Here is an 18,925-nt window from a genome sequence, read left to right as displayed (position 1 = left end):
GGGTTATTCCTTTACTATAGTTAATGCAGTAGCCAGTTTAAAAAGACTAATATATTGACTGGGAATTTTTCAATATATCTTTATTCATTCAGAAAAGCTAAGGGAATCCTGACAATACTGTTACAGAAGTAGTGTGACAATGGACAGGGGGTGGGGAGAAATAGAAGCCAATCTTAAAACAAATGTGTGCAGTTCTGCATATTGTGTTCTGTTTGGCTTTTACCCATAAGAAACAAAGAGTCTAGATTCTAGACTATGAATATGGCAGTAGTCTGAGAAAGCAGTTCAAAAGATCTCAGCTGTTTGATCCTCAAACAGCTTAAAGAATCATCTTGAAATTTCATGTTCCTTGATATATGATACATATGAAAAAATCTTGAAAAATTGCTGGAATTACAGATGTTTTCTATTGTATTCAAATCTTAGTACACAATCATAATTCTCCTTGGTCATAATTAATGTAAAAATCTGATGCCAGCAAAGCCTGTTGCACAAACATTTCCTGGTCTTAAACTTATTTACATTATTAAGCATACCTTCTCTCACACAGATGTTACCTTTAGTGTATACTAGCTAAAGTTAAGCACTTTTGTACCTGCAAAATTCAATGGGAGAATTCAACATATGTACAATATTCCTCCACTAAAAGCAACAGAACCTAAAAGTGTCCAACTTTGCTTCATCTGTTGTACTCCTAGAAAAAGGATGCTGCAGTTTTGGAAATTTCAGTGTCCAGTAACTTTAAGGCAGCAAACATTCAAATCCACTGATTTTGGGGATTATCCCCTATTTCAATCAAGGCAACCACCTTGTATGTTCAAGAGATTTCTCTTGTGCATAAATACACAAACAATGTTTTGGATAGCTCCAGTGACAGGCCTTATAGCAAAACAGCAATTCATGGGTTGTTTGTTAAAACCACATGTTTTTCTTGGCTTCCCAACAGTATCTTATGCAAACAAGGAACAAAATTTTTAAAAGTTGCTACCAAAGTAAAACAGCTGATCCCCAGTTGCAAAAAGTAGAATACTTGAAAAGGCATTTATAGGACATTAATATTCTTGGCAATTTAAAGAACAGATTCACAACGTTCAGCAAAAAACAACAAGAATAAAGAGTAACCTCAGCTTTCCCCTTATTTCATATTGCTGAAATAATTCACCACAGTTTTTATATAAAACAATCCTTTTGATGAGTGCAAATCTAATTAATTTTTTCTTTTTCCAAGCTGCCAGGCCCCCGTCAAATATCGCAGTCGTATAAAAAGAAGGTCCCTGCCCATCTGCAACCAACTCCAGAAGGGAACCAACTTAGAACCTATGAGTATTGAAAACAGGAAAGACAAATTATTATAATCTGTCAAATGACTGAGAGATCGCTGTTTCTTCAGGTTCATCAGCTTTCAGCCTTAGTAGAAGTGACTGTTTAATTGCAATGTATATACACTGAAGCAGTTAAAGTTATAAGTCTAAAGTGAAATGTAGTAATTAGCTCAAAATGTCATGGGATAGTATATTTGCTGACTAAACTTGGAACAAGCAATTTTTGTGTTCTTGGTGGGAAGCAGATGTTTGTATGCGCATGAGCGACAGAGAGAGACTGGCTTGGGAGTTAGTAAGCAGTAGGACTGTGCAATCATATCCACCTGAAATAAATATTGGACCGGACGACGATCATCAGGTATTCTCGGATTTCTGATACAGCACCAGGGAGCCCCAATAGTCGGGATTCAGACTAAAATCCCTGCTCTCCTATCTGAACTCCTTCTACTTCCGATAGTAATATAGAGGGGAAACCAATCCTGCTGTTTGGAGAGATGTTCTCACTCAGGGATGGTATTTGATTGCACCCCTGAAATTGAAGGGGGCAATAGTCCCCCCCCGCAAAGCACCTACTGGCCAAAGTGCAGTCCTTAAAAACTATGTTGGGAGCTTGTCTTCTGGGTTTTAAGTACAGCACTCGTGAAATTGAGGTATGGGGGGGGCCCCCAAGAGAACCCCTCCCCCAAGAAAGCACCCACTGGGCCAACTGGTGCTCCCTGGGGAGTTTATCTTGTCCTCAACCCCCTGATTTTGAGGGTGCAGTCCTTTAAATTCAAATCTGAAGCCAGCTTGCAGAGACTCTCTCTTTACACTGGCTTCTGATAAAGATTATTGGGTCAATGCTGACCCAATACAGATGATAGTGTTGGAGAGATCCTACTTGGTTCCCTGATTTTTTCCTTCCATATTATTTCTGGATTGGCACTGATCCTATATTTCTGCTGATGCACAGACCTAGTAAGCAGAGTGGAAAGTAAGGTTGCTTACAGGTGATCTTTGGGTGATCTGGGACCATCCACAACATGGGTTATACACCCACACAGTAGCCGCCGCGCAAGGATTTGCAAGCTCCCCAAAGTGCTTTGTAGATCTGCCCTTCACACGTCAAGCATGCTTGGTATTTTTGGTGCCAGAGTGCCCTTTTGCTTGGTTGTCGACTGACCAATGTGAAGATCTGATCTTTTTTAGCCAAAAAATAAGATAAGTACATTAAGCAGTAACATCTGATAAGCAGGAAGGTTGGGCAGGAACTCTCAGAAACTGTTTTAGGAGTGAAGGGTCTGTTCTCATAATAATCTTATCTGAGTAGAATTTTGTGTAAGGGGAATCTATTCTTAAGGTGGTGAGTTCACGGACCCTTTGTGCAGTACAAATAACTAGCAAAAAATACTGTCCTTAGGAAAAGCAACTTAACGGATGTTCAAGTTAGAGGTTCGAATGGAGGCTCTGTTAGTGTACAGAGTACTGCAGAGAGGCTCCACGGATCAACTAGTTTCCGTATTGGAGGGAACAAATTGTTAAGACTCTTTTACAGTCTGGATGGCAGAATATTGCCAAATGGACTTTAACAGATGAATTAAAGAGGCCTGACTGTTTCAGTGAGATTAAGTACTGAAGGACCTGCCATGCAGAAGCCTTCAAGGGATCAAAACCTTTGACTTTGGTGTGATAAGCATATCTTTTCCATTTACAGCCATAATCTCATCTGGTGGAGGCCTTCCTCCCATGTAGTAAGATATTGATACTATTCTCATGACCGCTGGAAAGTGGGCTAAGGGAACCCAGCCCAGTTTCCAGCAGCCGTGAGAACCACCGGGCTTGAAGGCGAGCCCAGTGGCTAGTCTGCTTAATCCCCCCTCTAAAATGAACTCTGCTAACCCTGTTTTCCTGGGCAACAAGCCTCCCAGCATAGGGAGTCTTCCCAGAATGCATCCTGGGACTTCTGTGGGCTGGGCAGCCCCTGATCCCTCCCCACCACTCCATGACGGAGCCAGTAATCATGTTGGCAGCTGATCCGACTGTCCGGGGAGGGCAGAGTGCTCGTGTGTGGGGAGAGTGGGCCAAACCCTCCTCGGCTCTCCACACTGCTTGTGAGGACAGCCTCATTATCTAGAAGTTCAGCTTCCAAGTAATCAAGTTGAAGGTTCTAAGGCTGTGATGGAAGATATGACCTTCCACCTGAGACAGAGATTGTGGTGCTGAGGAGGGCTGTGATGGGATCCTTTGGACAGTTGTAGGAGGAGAGGGAGCCATGGTTGTCTTGGCCACCATGGGGTAAGTATGATGCATCTTGCTTTGTCCTGCAGGACCCTGCTGAGTACTCTGGACAGTAACAGGAAAAGAGGTAGCATATGTGTTTTCTCCAGGGGATTTGAAAAGCATCACCCAGAGACCTCCCCCCGACCAATACCTACTCTCGAGCAATCAAGATTGCATTTGTTTATCGCAGTCGTGAAAATGTCGAATTGTGGTGTCCTCCAGTGAAGGAAGAGATTGGAGAGTACTTCTTGTTTGATCTCCCATTCATGTTGATGAAGAGAATCCATCTTCATGTTCAGGTTGTCTGCAAGGACGTTCTCGGTGTATTTTAAGTGTAGAGCCAGAGGGTATATCTGGTGACATACACTCCAGTCCCAAAGCTGGATTGCTAAGTTGCAAAAGGATCTGGAGACTGTCCCTTCTTGTCAATTGATGTAAGTGATTGCCGTGGTGTTGCCCAGTAGAATTTGAACCTTGGTTCTTCAGCCATGGAAGAAAAGATCTGAGTGCTAGAAAAGCCACCAGGAGCTCTAGGAAATTTATGTGCAGGGCAGATTGGTGGTGGTTCCACAGACCCTGCGCATGGCCCGGCAAAGTGAGCTCCCTCTTCCCCTGAGTGGGGTACTGTTATAGTTCAAGGAGACTGAAAAGGATCACCCATTACAAGGTTCCCTGGCAGAGTCCACCAGTGGAGGGAATCCAGTACAGTTTGTGGAATGAGGAGCCACATGTGTTGACTGTATGTTCATTGTGAATACCAACAGAAACCACATTTGCAGTAGTCTCATCCAGAACCTGGAGTATCTTATGGTGGCTGTACAGGATGCCATCAAACCCAAGAGCCTTATTTGGATGGCTCTCACACTGATTTGGATCAGCTCCAAATGAGTAAATTAAGCATACAATTTAGAGTCTTCTTTCCTCTGGGAGGAAAGCTCTTTTTACTAGAGTGTCTAGAACAGCACATATTGCTTTCTGTGGCTGAAGGTTCAACTCTTTCCAGTTTACTTAAGTCTTCCAGAAGTAAGATGTATTCTATTTGAGTACACAAAAACTCCTTGTTTGTTGAGGGCACCAAAGTCATCTAGGTACAGAAAAACTGAGGCTCCTTGAGTCCTTAAATAGGCAATAATTGCGCTCATACACTTTGTGAAGACCCTAAATGCTGTTGATAGGCCAAATAGGAGAAGGGTGTATTGGGAGGCTTGGGTTCCTAAGGTGAAGCCGAGAAATTGTGTGTACTTTGGCCAAATTCCTATACAAAAAGAAGCTTTTTTTCATATCCAAGGTAGCTAGCCATTCTTCCTCTGCTACAAGAGAAAGACTGCCTTGTGGAATGATCACACAAATTTTTTTTTGATGAATGAATGTTGAGGTCATGCAAGTCCAGAATTGGGCAGAGACCGTTGTTCCTTTTTGAGACCTGGAAATATCTGGAATAAGAACCCTTCTGTTGATTTTTTTGAGAAACTGCACCCTTTCTCAGCAGATCTTCTACTTCTGCCAATGAGCTGTACGGGTGTATTCCCCCCCGGCCCCCCGCCGGTAAATTCTATTGTGTATCCGGTGGAGATGATATTTAACACCCAAGCATAGGATGTAATATGATGCCAAACCAGAGCGAAAGGGGTGTATTTGATAGCGGAAGGGTTTCCCCAAGGTAGATGGAAGAAGGGAAGGATCAGAGGTTTTGTTTAACCTGGTCCCGATGCTTGTTTTTTTGTTACTTATGTTTGAGTATAGGACCGTCTTGGGTTGTATTGAAATGGCTTCCTGTACTCCCTGCAATCTAGTCTATTGAACGGAAATATTTGTCTCCCACGTTTCCTATATCTTTGAGAGTAGGCTTGCGGAGTGCAAGATGCTGTAAAGATCTTAGCTGTAAATTTAGATTTTTTTTTTCATCTTCTCCATTGTGTCATCCATCTGGGAACTGAATAAACCATCTCCATCAAAAGGGAGGTCTTCTATTTTGTATCACATGCCCATTTTGAGCGAGGAGGAGCGAAGTCAAATATGTCTATACAGGGAGATAGCACTCGCTCACTCAGTTTCTTTAGGTATTTTGCTGTACTAAGGTGTTGGCGGGTAACAGTGGACTTAGAGAGTACCTCCTTAAACTTAGATTTTATTGGTTCAGGGTCAGCCTTGATGTCTTCTTTAAGATTTTCTCAAATAGAATATTGGTATCTGGCAATACAGGCCATATAACTGGCTATGTTAATGGCAAGGCAAGACGAGGAATAGACTTTTTGACCCACAGAGTCTTTCTGCCTGCCTTTTCTACAGGAGCAGAGTGTTTTCTCCGGGATCTATTACCCACTACCAAGGAGTTTCGAGTGGGATGCTTGAAAAGGAATGTGCAATCTTCTTCCTGCACACTATAAAAAATTCAAAGGCATTTCAAGTTGAAATTGAAGAAGATGGGCCATCCTATGCTGATTTTGCCAAGCTGACCAAAACTGGAAGCAAAGGGAAGGCTGCTGAATGAGAGGTGCTAGAGGAGGACGAAGCGTAGATAGGTGCAGAAAAAAGGTATGAGGAAAAGAATGGAACACATTACAGCTGTTCTTAGTTGTGAGTGTGCACGAGATCTCTATCCAGGACATAAAGTCTGATGAAAGAAAATGGCTGCACCATGTCACAGTTCTACATATAGCATCCAATGGAATGCCTCTCAGGAATGCTGTTGCAACCATTTTAGTAGAAGTACTACTTTGCTCACCCCCGCTAACTGATCAGAGAGCCACCTCTGAAAGTGAGGATTCTGTTATATTTAGCAGGGGGGAGAGCAAATGCATGAGTCCTGCCCTCTGAAGCATGTGGGTAGGGATAACCCACTGCTGGGTTACACCAGCAGAGAAACAGCTCATCTCCTTCCAAAATCACTAAAGTGAAAGCAAAGAAAGCACAATAATAGAATTTGATTTGCACCTTTGAGCATGGATATACCACCTAGTCCTAAGCACCTTATCCAACAGACAGTTCAGCAAAAATCTAATTAACCTGCTCAAATACAATTGTTATCTGAGTTCTTCCTCCACCTCTTAGTGAAAGCTTATGCTTAAAGAGCTACTTTAAGCATTCCTAAATGCTGGGACATACACAGTGGGATTTTTAACTTTTCCCCTTTGAATTGCAGGCAAACAGCTTTTGAACATTCCCTCAGTTTCAAAAACAGTTTGGCATGTGGCAAGGAAAACTACTGCTTGAGAAACATGAACCCCAAAGCTCTTTTGGGAACAAGGAACTAGCTGTGTGGGTTTGGGTATTAAACACACAAGAGTTGTTGACAAAGCTATGAAAAAAGATAGGTGTTATTGAACTGGAGGAGAGGCTGTCTTGAGGTTTTCTGATATTAATATTATTAAACTGAAAATGATATGTATTGTCTTTTAGAACTCATTTTGTGGAACAAATCCTTCTTCGTAACCAACAAGCTTAATGTGCCTATATAAGATTGCAAGATGGACGTGTTCCACAAATGTGGATACCCTTTTTTAATATTTAAAATTAAAATAGGAATAACATTAATGTAATTTTACAAGACTGAGGCTCAGTACAATATCTGGGGTAACTTAAGAATTACACTCACTCCTAAGGAGCATTAATGGCAAGTTAGGATAAGAGTAGGGAAAATAGAGACCTCCTTCTTCCTGCCAATGGCAACAGAGAGAAAGGGAACAGCTGTCTGACCCCAGCACACTTTCTCCCAGCATTGCTGGCAAGCAGAGATCTCAGAGTAGTCATAATTCCTACCTTGGAGGAAGCAGCTAAGTATATGAGGAAAATTAAACCCAGTGTTTATTTAAAGCAGCATTTGGTCCTCTAGCTGTTTTTGGGCTACAACTTCCATCACCCCTAGCCACAATGGCCAGTGATGATGTGAGTTGTGGTCCAACACCTGCATGAGAGCCAAAGTTGTGCATCCCTGATTTAAAGGAAGTCTGAACATGGGACATACTTACATGAATGGGAAAGCCATAACAGGAAGCAGAGGGGCAAGAAAGAGCTTGCAAAATAATAATAATAATAATAATAATAATAATAATAATAATAATAATAATAATGGAGGGAGGGAACAAGCTTCTTCATTTGATAAATTGCCCAAGATAGTTTTGTGGAAATAATTCTTAATGTACTTATGTTAGGTGGCAATGTTCAGCCTATGAAGGACAACCTGATTAAACCAGGTTAATATCTTCTAGAACAGTCCCTATAGTGAAAAAAGCATAAAGGAAGACTGACCTTCAATTTCTGTCCAGTTGACAGCAACCTCTGCTACTGGCATTTTAAAGCACTGAGCTATATAAAGAAGTTCCACGTCAAATGCCCTGCAGAATGAATGAATGGGCAATGTGAACAGCAGAATGAATACTCATTGATACTGTGTTGAAGTCACATCAAACCTTTCACATATTTGTAGTAGTATTCTACATATATTTGTAGAGTTTATTCTGAGCATAGCAAGTTATTGGAACACACACAATAAAGGTATACATGCCATAAACCACTATTTTCTCTGTTGAAATAAAAAAAATGAAACACATTTAGGCATATCAGTCCACCTCCTTTATAAGCAGCAGCTATTTCTATATATAAAAACGCACAGTTTCCCAAATCAAACTTTGCCATATAATTCTGAAACATCCAGATCCATTATGCTTTAAGGATAGGTCAACTTGACTGATCCCCCATCTGTGGAATGCTTGATTTTTTTCAATTGTTTTGTCCACAACAAGTGAGAATAGTTGACATATCAAACATATGACCTGCTTTGTCTGTAGGACCACAAACGTGTTGGGACAGTTTGTTGTCACAATGGCTCTGATGCCTTGAGATATGCCCAGCAAGGATGCCTTGGTGTGGATGTTTATTTATTTATTTATTTATTTTTACATTTATATCCCGCTCTTCCTCCAAGGAGCCCAGAGTGGTGTACTACATACTTGGGTTTCTCCTCACAACAACCCTGTGAAGTAGGTTAGGCTGAGAGAGAAGTGACTGGCCCAGAGTCACCCAGCTAGTATCATAGCTGAATAGGGATTCGAACTCAGGTCTCCCCGGTCCTAGTCCAGCACTCTAACCACTACATCATGCTGTTGAAGTCCTTCGGCACTAAAATCCTAAGCATCTGCAATAACAGGGAGCATCTCCAGCAGGGAGCCCATTAGGTAGAAAGAGTTTCTGTTCTGTTCTAGATGTTCCACACAGACAAAGACTCAAAACGGTTGGGCACCACTTGATAGTATGTTGCAGTACAGTCATCCCTCGCCAATCCCGAGGAAAATCTGGGAAAACCTCACGGTTGGCCAAATCGCAGCTGGAGAGCCACTGAAATCATTGGCAAGCAGGGGGTTACAGGAATCATGGTTGCACAAGGATTGCAAAATACAGTATAAAATAGAAAAAATCCCCCCAAATCACCAGAAGTCAGTAAGAGGAGTGAAGGGGACCCCCAAACATGACCACCCAACCACCAAAAGTGACAAAAACCTCACCCCAAATTGGGAAAAAAATCTCGCTTCAAAGGACTTCAATATTCACACCAAGGCATTCTTGTTGGGCACAGTAAAACTGCAGTTGGCGAGACCTACCATAATTTCCCAGTCACGGATACTCAAAACCGTGATTGGGAAACCTGAGATTGGCAAGGGATGACTGTACATTAGGAACATAGGAAGCTGCCATATACTGAGTCAGACCATTGATCTATTTAGCTCAGTATTGTCATCACAGACTAGCAGCAGCTTCTCCAAGGTTTCAGGCAGGAATCTCTCTCAGCCCTATTTTGGAGAAGCCAGGAATGGAACTTGAAATCTTCTGTTCTTCCCAGAGTGGCTGCATCCCTTAAGGGGGAATATCTTACAGTGCTCACACGTCTAGTCTCTCTTTCATATGCAACCAGGGCAGACCCTGCTTAGCTAAAGGGACAAGCCATGCTTGCTACCACAAGACCAGCTCTCCTCTCCTTACACCATTATACCATTATGTAGTACATTATACCATTATTAATGTACTAGTGGTGCCCAGACTATTAAAGTATATTAATAATGGTCTGGGCACCACTAGATAGTTTCTTGTAGTAGTGTGCCCGAACCGGTCCGGCGGCCATTCCAAAGAATGGCCGAACTGCCGGACCGGTCCGGCCCTGCCTGGTCCGGGTCCGGGTGGGGGGTATGCCTTTAAGGGCGGGAGGGCTTGCTTAGCCCTCCCGCCTCCTTGCCCCCACCAGCGCCCGTATTTTCTAGTATAGGGGCGCTGGAAACCAGCCGCCCCCCCGCCGCGGCGAAAGAACTCCCAGTGCCAGCCCTCCCTCCCTCCCAGCTAGCTGCCCGCCCGCCCGCCCGCTCACCGCATAGGAAACGAGAGGAGCTCCGGCACAGAGCTCCTCTCGTTTGGAAGGCCTCCGGCATAATGGTGTGTTGCGCGCGCGCATGCGCGCACCGCAAAGCACGCCGTTCGCCGGAGGCCTGGTCTACCCGCCGGGAAAGGGCCAGGTAGACCAGGCCTCCGATCGCTGGGTAGACCGGGCCTCCGGCGATCGGAGGCCCGGTCTACCCAGCGATCGGAGGCCCGGTCTACCCGGCCCTTTCCCGGCGGGTAGACCGGGCCTCCGGCGAACGGTGTGCTTTGCGGCGCGCGCATGTGCGCGCGCGCGCGCAAAACACCATTATGCCGGAGGCCTTCCAAACGAGAGGAGCTCTGTGCCAGAGCTCCTCTCGTTTCCTATGCGGTGAGCGGGTGAGCGAGCGAGCGGGCGGGCGGGCGGGCAGCTGGCTGGGAGGGAGGGAGGGCTGGCATTGGGAGTTCTTTCGCCGCCGCGGCGGCGGGGGCGGCTGGTTTCCACCGCCCCTATACTAGAAAATACGGGCGCTGGCGGGGGCAAGGAGGCGGGAGGGCTAAGCAAGCCCTCCCCGCCCTAAAAACAAGGCCCCCCTTCGGTGCCGGTCCGGACTTCTCCGGACCATGCACATCACTAGTTTCTTGAACCTCCATTTGTTAGTAGCACCATTTCTAATAGATCACATTAATTTAAAACTGAGAAAGAAGATACTTACCAGCGCTCTATATGAAGAGCAGAAAAAGTCTGGGATGCAGCCTCCCGGGTTAATAGTTTAAAACCACACTGGGTATCTTTAATTTCCTTGACACAAAGAAACCATACTAGAAAGTGGAATCCATACATGAGAACTGTTCGGAAGACAGACCGCTGCAGAAAAGAGATAAAATATTAGTTTCTTGTACTGAAAGAACTGGCTAAACATGCACAGCAAACTCCCACACAAGGCTGTATGATCCTTACTGAAGCTATACGGTTCAAAAGTAACACCTTTGTGAGATATTTATAAGAACACACAAGTTCTGCGATATAATACAGATCTACAGTACTGGTTTTGGACAAATAGTACATCAATTTTAAAAATAAACTTGTTGAAAGCAGCATTGGAAATTACCCTGGGAAATTACCCTGTACATCAATGGGCCGGAGTCTAGAGAGGCAGTAGCTTATCTGTATATTCCTCCAGCAGCCTTAGCTGAAGATGCTGGAGATCATTATGAGCTCACAGGGTCCTGGCCTTCCTGCCACCCTGTGCTCGATCCACCATGGTTTCACAACAGAACCAATTTTCGGGGATGGAAGTCTCTCTCCCTGGAGATCTTCAAGCAGAGGTTGAACAGCCATCTGTTGGGGATGCTCTAGCTCTGTATTTCCTGCACTGAGCAGAGGGTTGGAGTAGATGGCCTTCATGGTCCCCTCCAACTGTATCATCCTCTCTAATAAAAGGCTTGGTGTCCGTCCGTGGACAACCAAGCGTGTGTCCGTGCCTCCCTTGGCTGTTCTACGCATGCGCAGAGCGCATGCGCAGAACGGCCGAGACAGAAACGGACAAAGGGAACAGGCGGCCATGTTTGTGACTCTGCCCGGCGAGCTTCCCTTCCGTTCCCCAGAGAAGTTGCTGCTTTCCGCCCTGGCGGAACAAGGAAGCGGAGGGGACTCCACAGTCCCGAGGCCCACTCCAGGGCCGGGCAAGCTCCGCATGTCACAATGTGCATGCTCGGCGGAGGTGCCGATTTGGAAGGGCCAGGGATTAACCAGCGGGAGCGGGGGTGGTGGTGACGGGTGGCGGTGCTCGGCCCAGCTCGGCTGAGAGGTGGCTGCAGTGCCCTGGGGGTTGTGCGGGTTGTGGGAGCCCGCTGTGGAGATGGCCAACAGCTGCGGAGGCCAGTGGCGGGCCACAGAACTCTGCGGACGACAACGCCTCCATGGCGGTTGCCGCTGCCCTTCTTCGCCCACCGCCAGGAGAGGGAGAGGAGGAGGATGCGCTGCCGGATTGGCTGCAGCCCCTTCGGCCGCGCTGTGCCCCCTCACAGCGCCGCCGCTGCCGAGCCCCGAGAAGAGCTGCCGCTTCTGGCCCGAGCCTCAGCCGGCGGAAGTGGCAGCAGCAGCAACAACAACAGCGGCCCTGGAACATCCTGCCGCCTCACCATGCCCGCCAGCCTCGCGTTCTTGCCCATGCTGCTGCCGAGAAGCCAGGGAGTGGGCTTCGGCTCCGTGTCTCTGCCCCACATGACTAGCAAGGTGTTGCATCTCCCTGCGCTGAGCTCTCAGGTTAGACGCTGCTGACGCTGCCATATATTCCTCTCAGGTTAGACTATGAAGAGGCGCCGGTGAGGACAGTGTTCCCTACCCAGGAACTCTCCACTTTTAGATTCATTGACTGTCTTCGTATAAGGTATAAACAGTTTTATATCAACTCTCAGTGCAGCAGTGGGGCAGACTATGACTGTAAGCTGCACGCTTAAAAGAGACTTTTATAGCTTTTAATATATCAAAGGAAAAAATTAGCACACTTTGTGGCAGCCAGTGATGGAATTTATTCATTTGGAAGACATTGGTTTCCTGTCATTAAAACTACATCATGTCCTTTTCTATTAAACTTGAACTGGGGGCAGTAAGAAGTCACTAAAAGGAAATAAAGAGGTTTTTTGACAGTGCTCTCATGCAGTGATTTAATGCTGCTAAAAGATAGCAACCCCATAATGTATGCCAACAAACATAGTTTATATTATCAAGCTTCCAATTAGCATCAAGGAGGAAGGCAAAGACACACAGAGAGACAGAGAGAGAGAGAGAGGGGGGGGGAAGGAGTGAGGGAGGGAAGGAGACAGGACAATAGAAAGATGGAAAGAAGGAAGGAGAGAGAAGGGAGGGAAAAGGACAAAAGAAAGAAGGAGGGAGGGAGGGATGGAAAGAAAGAAAGAGAGAAGGAAGGAGAAAGAAAAAGGAGAAAGGAGTGAGGGAGAAGGACAAAAGAAAGACGGAAGGGAGACAGGAGCAGCCAGCCCCAAAGAGCGAGCCTGTTAAAGGAAGAAAAGAGGAAAAGGAAAAGAAAACAGAAAGAAGGGAGTGAGAAGAGGTGGAAGAAAGGAAGGAAAGGAGGGCGAGAGGGAGGGAGAAGGAAAGAATGGAGAGAGAAAGAGAGAAGAAAGGAAGGAAAGAGGGAAAGAGAAAGAAAAAAGAAGGGAAGGAGAAGAGGGGGAAGAAAGGAAGGAAAGGAAAGAGAGGGAGAGGGAGAGAAAAGGAAGGAATGAAAGAGAGAGAGAGCAAAAGAAAAAAAAAGAAGGAAGGAAAGGAGGGCGAGAGAGAGGGAGAAGGAAGAAAGGGGGGGGGGGGAGAAAGGTACTAGCGCCCGTTATTTTAACGGGTTTAAAAATACTAGTACTAAATATGTCTGCAGACAATGAATCTGAAAGAGCCCCAATGCCCTCAGTTATAGAGTGGTGAATAGTGGCATATCATGCACAGAACTCTGGGTGTACAAGAATGAATGACCAATATCCAGACTAAGATAGTGTGGACTCAGATCCTGCAATTTTTGGGAGGCATAGTGGCCTGCAGAGGGAAAGGGAGATTGGAAAAAAACAATCCTCTCCTATGGGGCGCATGTAGTGTTTTTTGATGCAAGCAATTTTGGTCTGGATATCAACTAATATGTCAACAGCAGTTTACAGTGCCTTAATGTTTCCCCCCCCGAAAGTTTAAACAAGGGAAGTGCATGCATTTTCTTTAAATGTCTACAAGTATCCCAGTAAATAGAATTTACAAATTACATTTCTTTGAACATTAAAACCACAATAAATCTGCTTTAGTTAATTTTTTACTAAACAAACATTACCAAATACTTGTATGTTATTTAGGAATGCTTTTGAAATATGTATATATCACATAAAATTAACAGGGGTACCCTTTTTAGTTTTGTTTACTAAATATATAAGTAAAACAAGCGTGTCACATCCAACCACAAATCTTTTAGGGCATCACATTTTTTCCTGGAAAATTTTCTGATCCATGATTTCCCCCAAACCTCCACATCATTGTTTAAAAGAATAAGCACAAAACAATGCCATATTATTGTAATAGTTGAGGTTATTCTGTGCACAGGTCAAACACCACTAATGTTCTAAGATGCAGAGCCTTCTTTCATTACGACTACTTTTTCCTGACCAATGGAAATGAGAGTTTTCCCCATGAATAAGGGAGTCCCAAAACTGATTACTTATAGCATTTGTTTAACCTCTGGGAGATTTAGAATATTTGAATCTTTAGTCAAGTTGAATGCTTGATCCATGAGTATTACCCTTCTTGTCCAACCCCATTAGAAATCTGCTAATGCTTAACATCTGACATGATTGTCAAAGTCTCAAAGAATGGCCAAATTCAGATGTAACATGAAACTGGATGTTGGCAAACCCGCAGTTTCAATTTGAAACTTTAAATCACATCACAGATGTTGTTCCAATTGCAGTCCTCCAACCTCCGGATCTTACGCTTCAGTGGCCAAACCGAAGGTCATGGCAGCGAAACATTGTGCAAACGAAAGGTAAAAACTGGAGTTTGGTGAGCCAAACTGCTGGTTGCTTTTGGCTTGAAAGTTCTACACTCTACATATTCAATTAAACATAAATCATGAAAATTATAGGATGACGGGGAGATGACTTCTCAGGAAGGGAGGTGTGTTCTTCACTACTTTGAACTACAAGAAACCTCTTTTTCTGCAGCATAAGCTATCAGACTAGTGAAGAGGAGAGGCATCACGGGGTGAGGAAACTCCCAGATGCCTCACGGTTGTCTTTATCAGGTCCAACACATTTCAAATAAAATGTGAAGTCAGGGATACTTGCCAGTCTCCTTAAATCACTTTTGAAAGTGGACAAAGCCAATAAATTTTACCTCAACTCTACTACTGTAAACTATTGGAATAAAAAAAGGATTATTATTATTATTATTATTACATTTATATCCCGCTCTTCCTCCAAGGAGCCCAGGGCGGTGTACTACATACTTGAGTTTCTCTTTCACGACAACCCTGTGAAGTAGGTTAGGCTGAGAGAGACATGACTGGCCCAGAGTCACCCAGCTAGTTTTCATGGCTGAATATTTGGATATTATCCAAAATGTGTTGTGCAGAAGTAACAGCAAAGAGAAGCTTACCTGTGCTATTGAGTCTTTCTCCAAGTGAGCCCGAGAGCCACAAGCAATGGCCATCTGGTTCTAAAAGGAAAATGTGCATTAACAATTGTTAAAAGCACACACATGCATGCGCGCGCGCGCGCACACACACACACACACACACACACACACACACACAACCAGTATTAAGCAGTGAGAATTTTTGCAAATTAGGTTTCTCCATGCAACGTATCTCCAGACTAGAAGACCTTTTGTATATCTTTAGAGAACAGAGAGAGATTTAGTGTGTGGTCAATAAGTAACCACACACTAAAATCTATGCATACACCAAAAAGATAGGAATTGGACTGAATATACTCGACAGGTTAAAAGAAAAAAATAGTCAAGGCAACCTAGAACGGAAGAATGATCAAAGCGGTGATCAAACTGGTCAAGTACTAATTCACAAGGAAGAAATTCATATTTAGGCAATGGAAATCAACTTAAACAACGAATTTTAAAGTTATATTAAAAAAAATCTGTTTGAGTCAACCCCAGGTGAGATACAATAACAGAAAAAGCAGTAGTAAGTAAGGGAAGCTAGTTGTTATGTTGGTATGGCATGGGAATGCTCTTACATACCACTCTTCTATTATAAGATAGGCACAAGGAAGATAGAAAGAAGACCGATGTGCCAAGCCAAATACAAAAAAGTCTTACTCACCAGTGAAAGCACATCAAACTAAATTTGCAAATACATCATTCCGGCATAGGTGCACTCTAGTTAAAACCATGTACAGTGGTCCCTCGACTTACGAAGATAATCTGTTCCGAACGCACGTTTGTAGGTCGGAATTTTTGTAAGTCGAAAAGCGCATCCACGGAGGTCCGGAAACATTCGTAGGTCGAGGAAACCGCATCTAAAAATTCGTAGGTCGAGGAAGCCGCATCTAAACCGGCAACGACTTCCGGTATTTTTTGTTGTTCGTATGTCGAAATCTTCGGATGTCGAGTACTTCGTAAGTCGAGGGACCACTGTACTCAAGTCTCATCGATTTCAGCAAGTAATAAACAAGCTCGGCTTTCTCCGGATCGTGCCTATTAAGTTTTAAGAGGTTGAAGGACCACACTGAAATGGCTCACAAAAGTACCCTAGCAAACAGATATGCCAGCATATGTGCACTCCCCAAACAAGATCAGGACAATGGACTGCCCAGATAGTTCAAAAGTTCAACATGTTCAATGGATATAAAAGTACATCAGCATACATGCAGTTTTTACACTGGCAATATGATGTACATATTGATTGGACTTCTTGGGCAGGATGATCTTGTTTGGCGAATTCTGTTACTAGTCTGAACCACACCCTGTTTGGTTTGGGTATACCAACATACAGAGAAGGTTTTTATTTTTATTTCAAGTAAGGAAAAAAAGGAAGCGACTGAACATAAACTCACTGGCCAAGGCTGAAGACTTTCAAGACCCTTTTCTACTTTCTCAACATCTTCAAATTTTGTGGCTCCATCAGCATCTGCCATGAGTATTTTTTTCCCTCGTGAACTGAAGACACCCTGCAGGCAAGATAGTCATTTAAGGTTTTATATTTGTGCATATTCATATTTACCAGAGCAAATTTTGCTGCAAGACTATAGAAAGTCAATTCTCATTTTTTATGAACTTGCCTGACCTTGAAGATCAAGATCACAGGCCCTGATTTCTATCCCAAATGAGGTCAGGCCAGGGAGAGGGACTTCTTAGTAATGGCATGGAAACGGTGATATATTATTCTTATGGAGATTATATATATTATATATTATTCTTATGGATATATTATTCTTATGGATATATTATTCTTATGGATATATTATTCTTATGGAGCTTCCTCTCCTTTTTTTTTTTTTTAAAGACTAAATTGAAAATTTAATAATTTTGCTGCTCCTAAGGAAGGTTTATGACTGCTACTTTTAAGGTGTTTTTATGGATGCTGCTTTAAAGTTTTATTGCTGTTGTCCACATATTTCATTTCCCCATCTCTGATAACTTTTAGCAAGTTTCTAAATACTTATTTTTTCACCCAAGCTTTTTAACTGGACTGTGGTTTTAAATTGTTTTAAGGTCTTCATTTTTAATCTGTTTGATGTTGTAAACTGCCCAGAGATGGAAATTGGGAGCAGTCTACACATTTGAAAAAACATACATTTAATACATGAAATATAAGCATGCTTGAGACATTTCATTGCCATCCAACATTTCCCCCATCTCTATTGTGCAACTTTAGCTTCCCCCACAAAACCACATGATAAAAGGGTTTGGTTTCTTTTGCGGCGGCGGGGGGGGGGGGAGGGGGGAATCATCTGCAGATAATGGATTATGATAAGCATTTCTCATTTCCCCAAACATGCCAGGATAACAACACAGGATCTAAAAAAGTACAGAAACACAAATCAATCCCCTCATTAACAATGCTTACTTCTAGCTATGTTTTTTACACTGGGTTGAATCCAGAGAGTACAAGCAAAGGTCTGTTGGTGCGGGGGGTTCCTCTTGCCCTGTCCTCCTCACTGTAGCCCCCTCAGCTTCCTTCAGTTTATACATCTCTAACAGGGATGTGCACAGAACTGGCTGGCCTGGTTCAAATCCGTACTGGTGCCTTTAAAAATCCTTCTGAAAGGAGCCATTCAAAATGCCTTTTCAGAAAAACAGGATATTGTTATCTTCTGAAAGAGCTGAATACACCAACACAATTCATGGAGCTCTCTTTGGGTTTCAAATGTAAACCCCAAATCGACAGTTGTGCAGAGAAGCAATGAGGCAAAGTCCTAGTTATGCACAATCATCAATGGCTCCAGACAGGAAACATATCCAACCAGGTCAATGGGGCTCAGATGAGGATTGTGATGCACATGTGCCTGCTAAATTGGAGTGCATCTATTTCATATCATTATTACATTGTCCTCTTACACCTATTCTAGAAAGGTAAAGGACTACTGCCACTGGGCTTCCTACATGGATACAGTGGGAAGCACATTGATTCCTTGCCAAATGGATGACCTCAGTGCATTGAAGGGGGGGGGGAGCCAGATGCAGAACTGATCCTGTGTAGCCAAAGAAACTAAACTATTTTATATGCATTTATTTCAGTTTCAGTTTCTATTGTATTTCTTTCCAAGATTCAAAACAATTAGAAACATTTTATGATTATAAACAGAAACAGCGTGCCAAATTAAATACATTCACAGAACACAGACATTTAAAATTACCCCACACTTCTTTCAGCCTGGCTATTAAATATGTATCATCTTACAAAAATAATCACTACAGGAACCCCCTTCATATGGAAATGCATGCAAAATGGTTATGTGTCATTTTATCACAACACTTAGGCTTCAATTATTGTTTTAACATTAATATAAATTCTCAAAACAGGAAAAGCATCTGTGGCTGATCCCCCCACGCCCAAAGGAAATAATAATCTGGGCTAAAAAGAACAGATTAAATGTATTACCATCCTGACAGCTCCCCCCTTTCCACGATTCTTCACCAGAGGGAGGACTCTCACTTTGTCAATACCGTATTTTTGGGTATACTTCAGGGCAACCTACCAATCATATGTAAATCAGGAAAAAAATCAGCAGCAGCAAAAAGGAATTAGATGCAACTCTTTATCTACATTTATGTTCATGACACAGCAAAATATATGTATTAAATATGAACAACAATGCAATGTAGAAGCCTCCTTAGGAGATACAAAAGGAAAGCCACGCAGACATCTGAGGTTCTCTTTCTTTTTTCCTATTAAGTTGCTCACCCTCAGCCCAATATTGCTCTCACTAAAATTAAACACAAGAATTCCTTTACTGGGAACAGAATGTATTAAACACTTTTAACA

At 43.4% G+C, this 18,925-nt stretch overlaps 1 protein-coding gene across 3 annotated transcripts in view; it reads right to left on the bottom strand.

Moving 5' to 3' along the window:
- Positions 1-18,925, bottom strand: part of ALG5 (ALG5 dolichyl-phosphate beta-glucosyltransferase) — a 41,002-nt gene that overhangs the window by 11,054 nt on the left and 11,023 nt on the right. For 2 of the 3 annotated variants that reach the window (XM_053301199.1, XM_053301201.1), the window contains exons 5-10: positions 18,542-18,634; positions 16,494-16,607; positions 15,079-15,138; positions 10,643-10,794; positions 7,830-7,915; positions 64-1,317 (exon numbers count right to left, since the gene is read on the bottom strand). In XM_053301199.1, the coding sequence (XP_053157174.1) occupies positions 1,208-1,317; positions 7,830-7,915; positions 10,643-10,794; positions 15,079-15,138; positions 16,494-16,607; positions 18,542-18,634 (615 nt within the window). In that variant the 3' untranslated portion in view covers positions 64-1,207. Of the gene's footprint in view, positions 1-63; positions 1,318-7,829; positions 7,916-10,642; positions 10,795-15,078; positions 15,139-16,493; positions 16,608-18,541; positions 18,635-18,925 lie in introns of those variants that run through there. The other variant, XM_053301200.1, reaches the window with a different exon arrangement.

The sequence above is a fragment of the Hemicordylus capensis genome, chromosome 2 (assembly GCF_027244095.1).
Source record: "Hemicordylus capensis ecotype Gifberg chromosome 2, rHemCap1.1.pri, whole genome shotgun sequence".
Taxonomy (NCBI): Eukaryota; Metazoa; Chordata; class Lepidosauria; order Squamata; family Cordylidae; genus Hemicordylus; species Hemicordylus capensis.
Note: the sequence above shows the minus strand (reverse complement) of the source record. Positions and strands in the feature narration are given on the sequence as shown.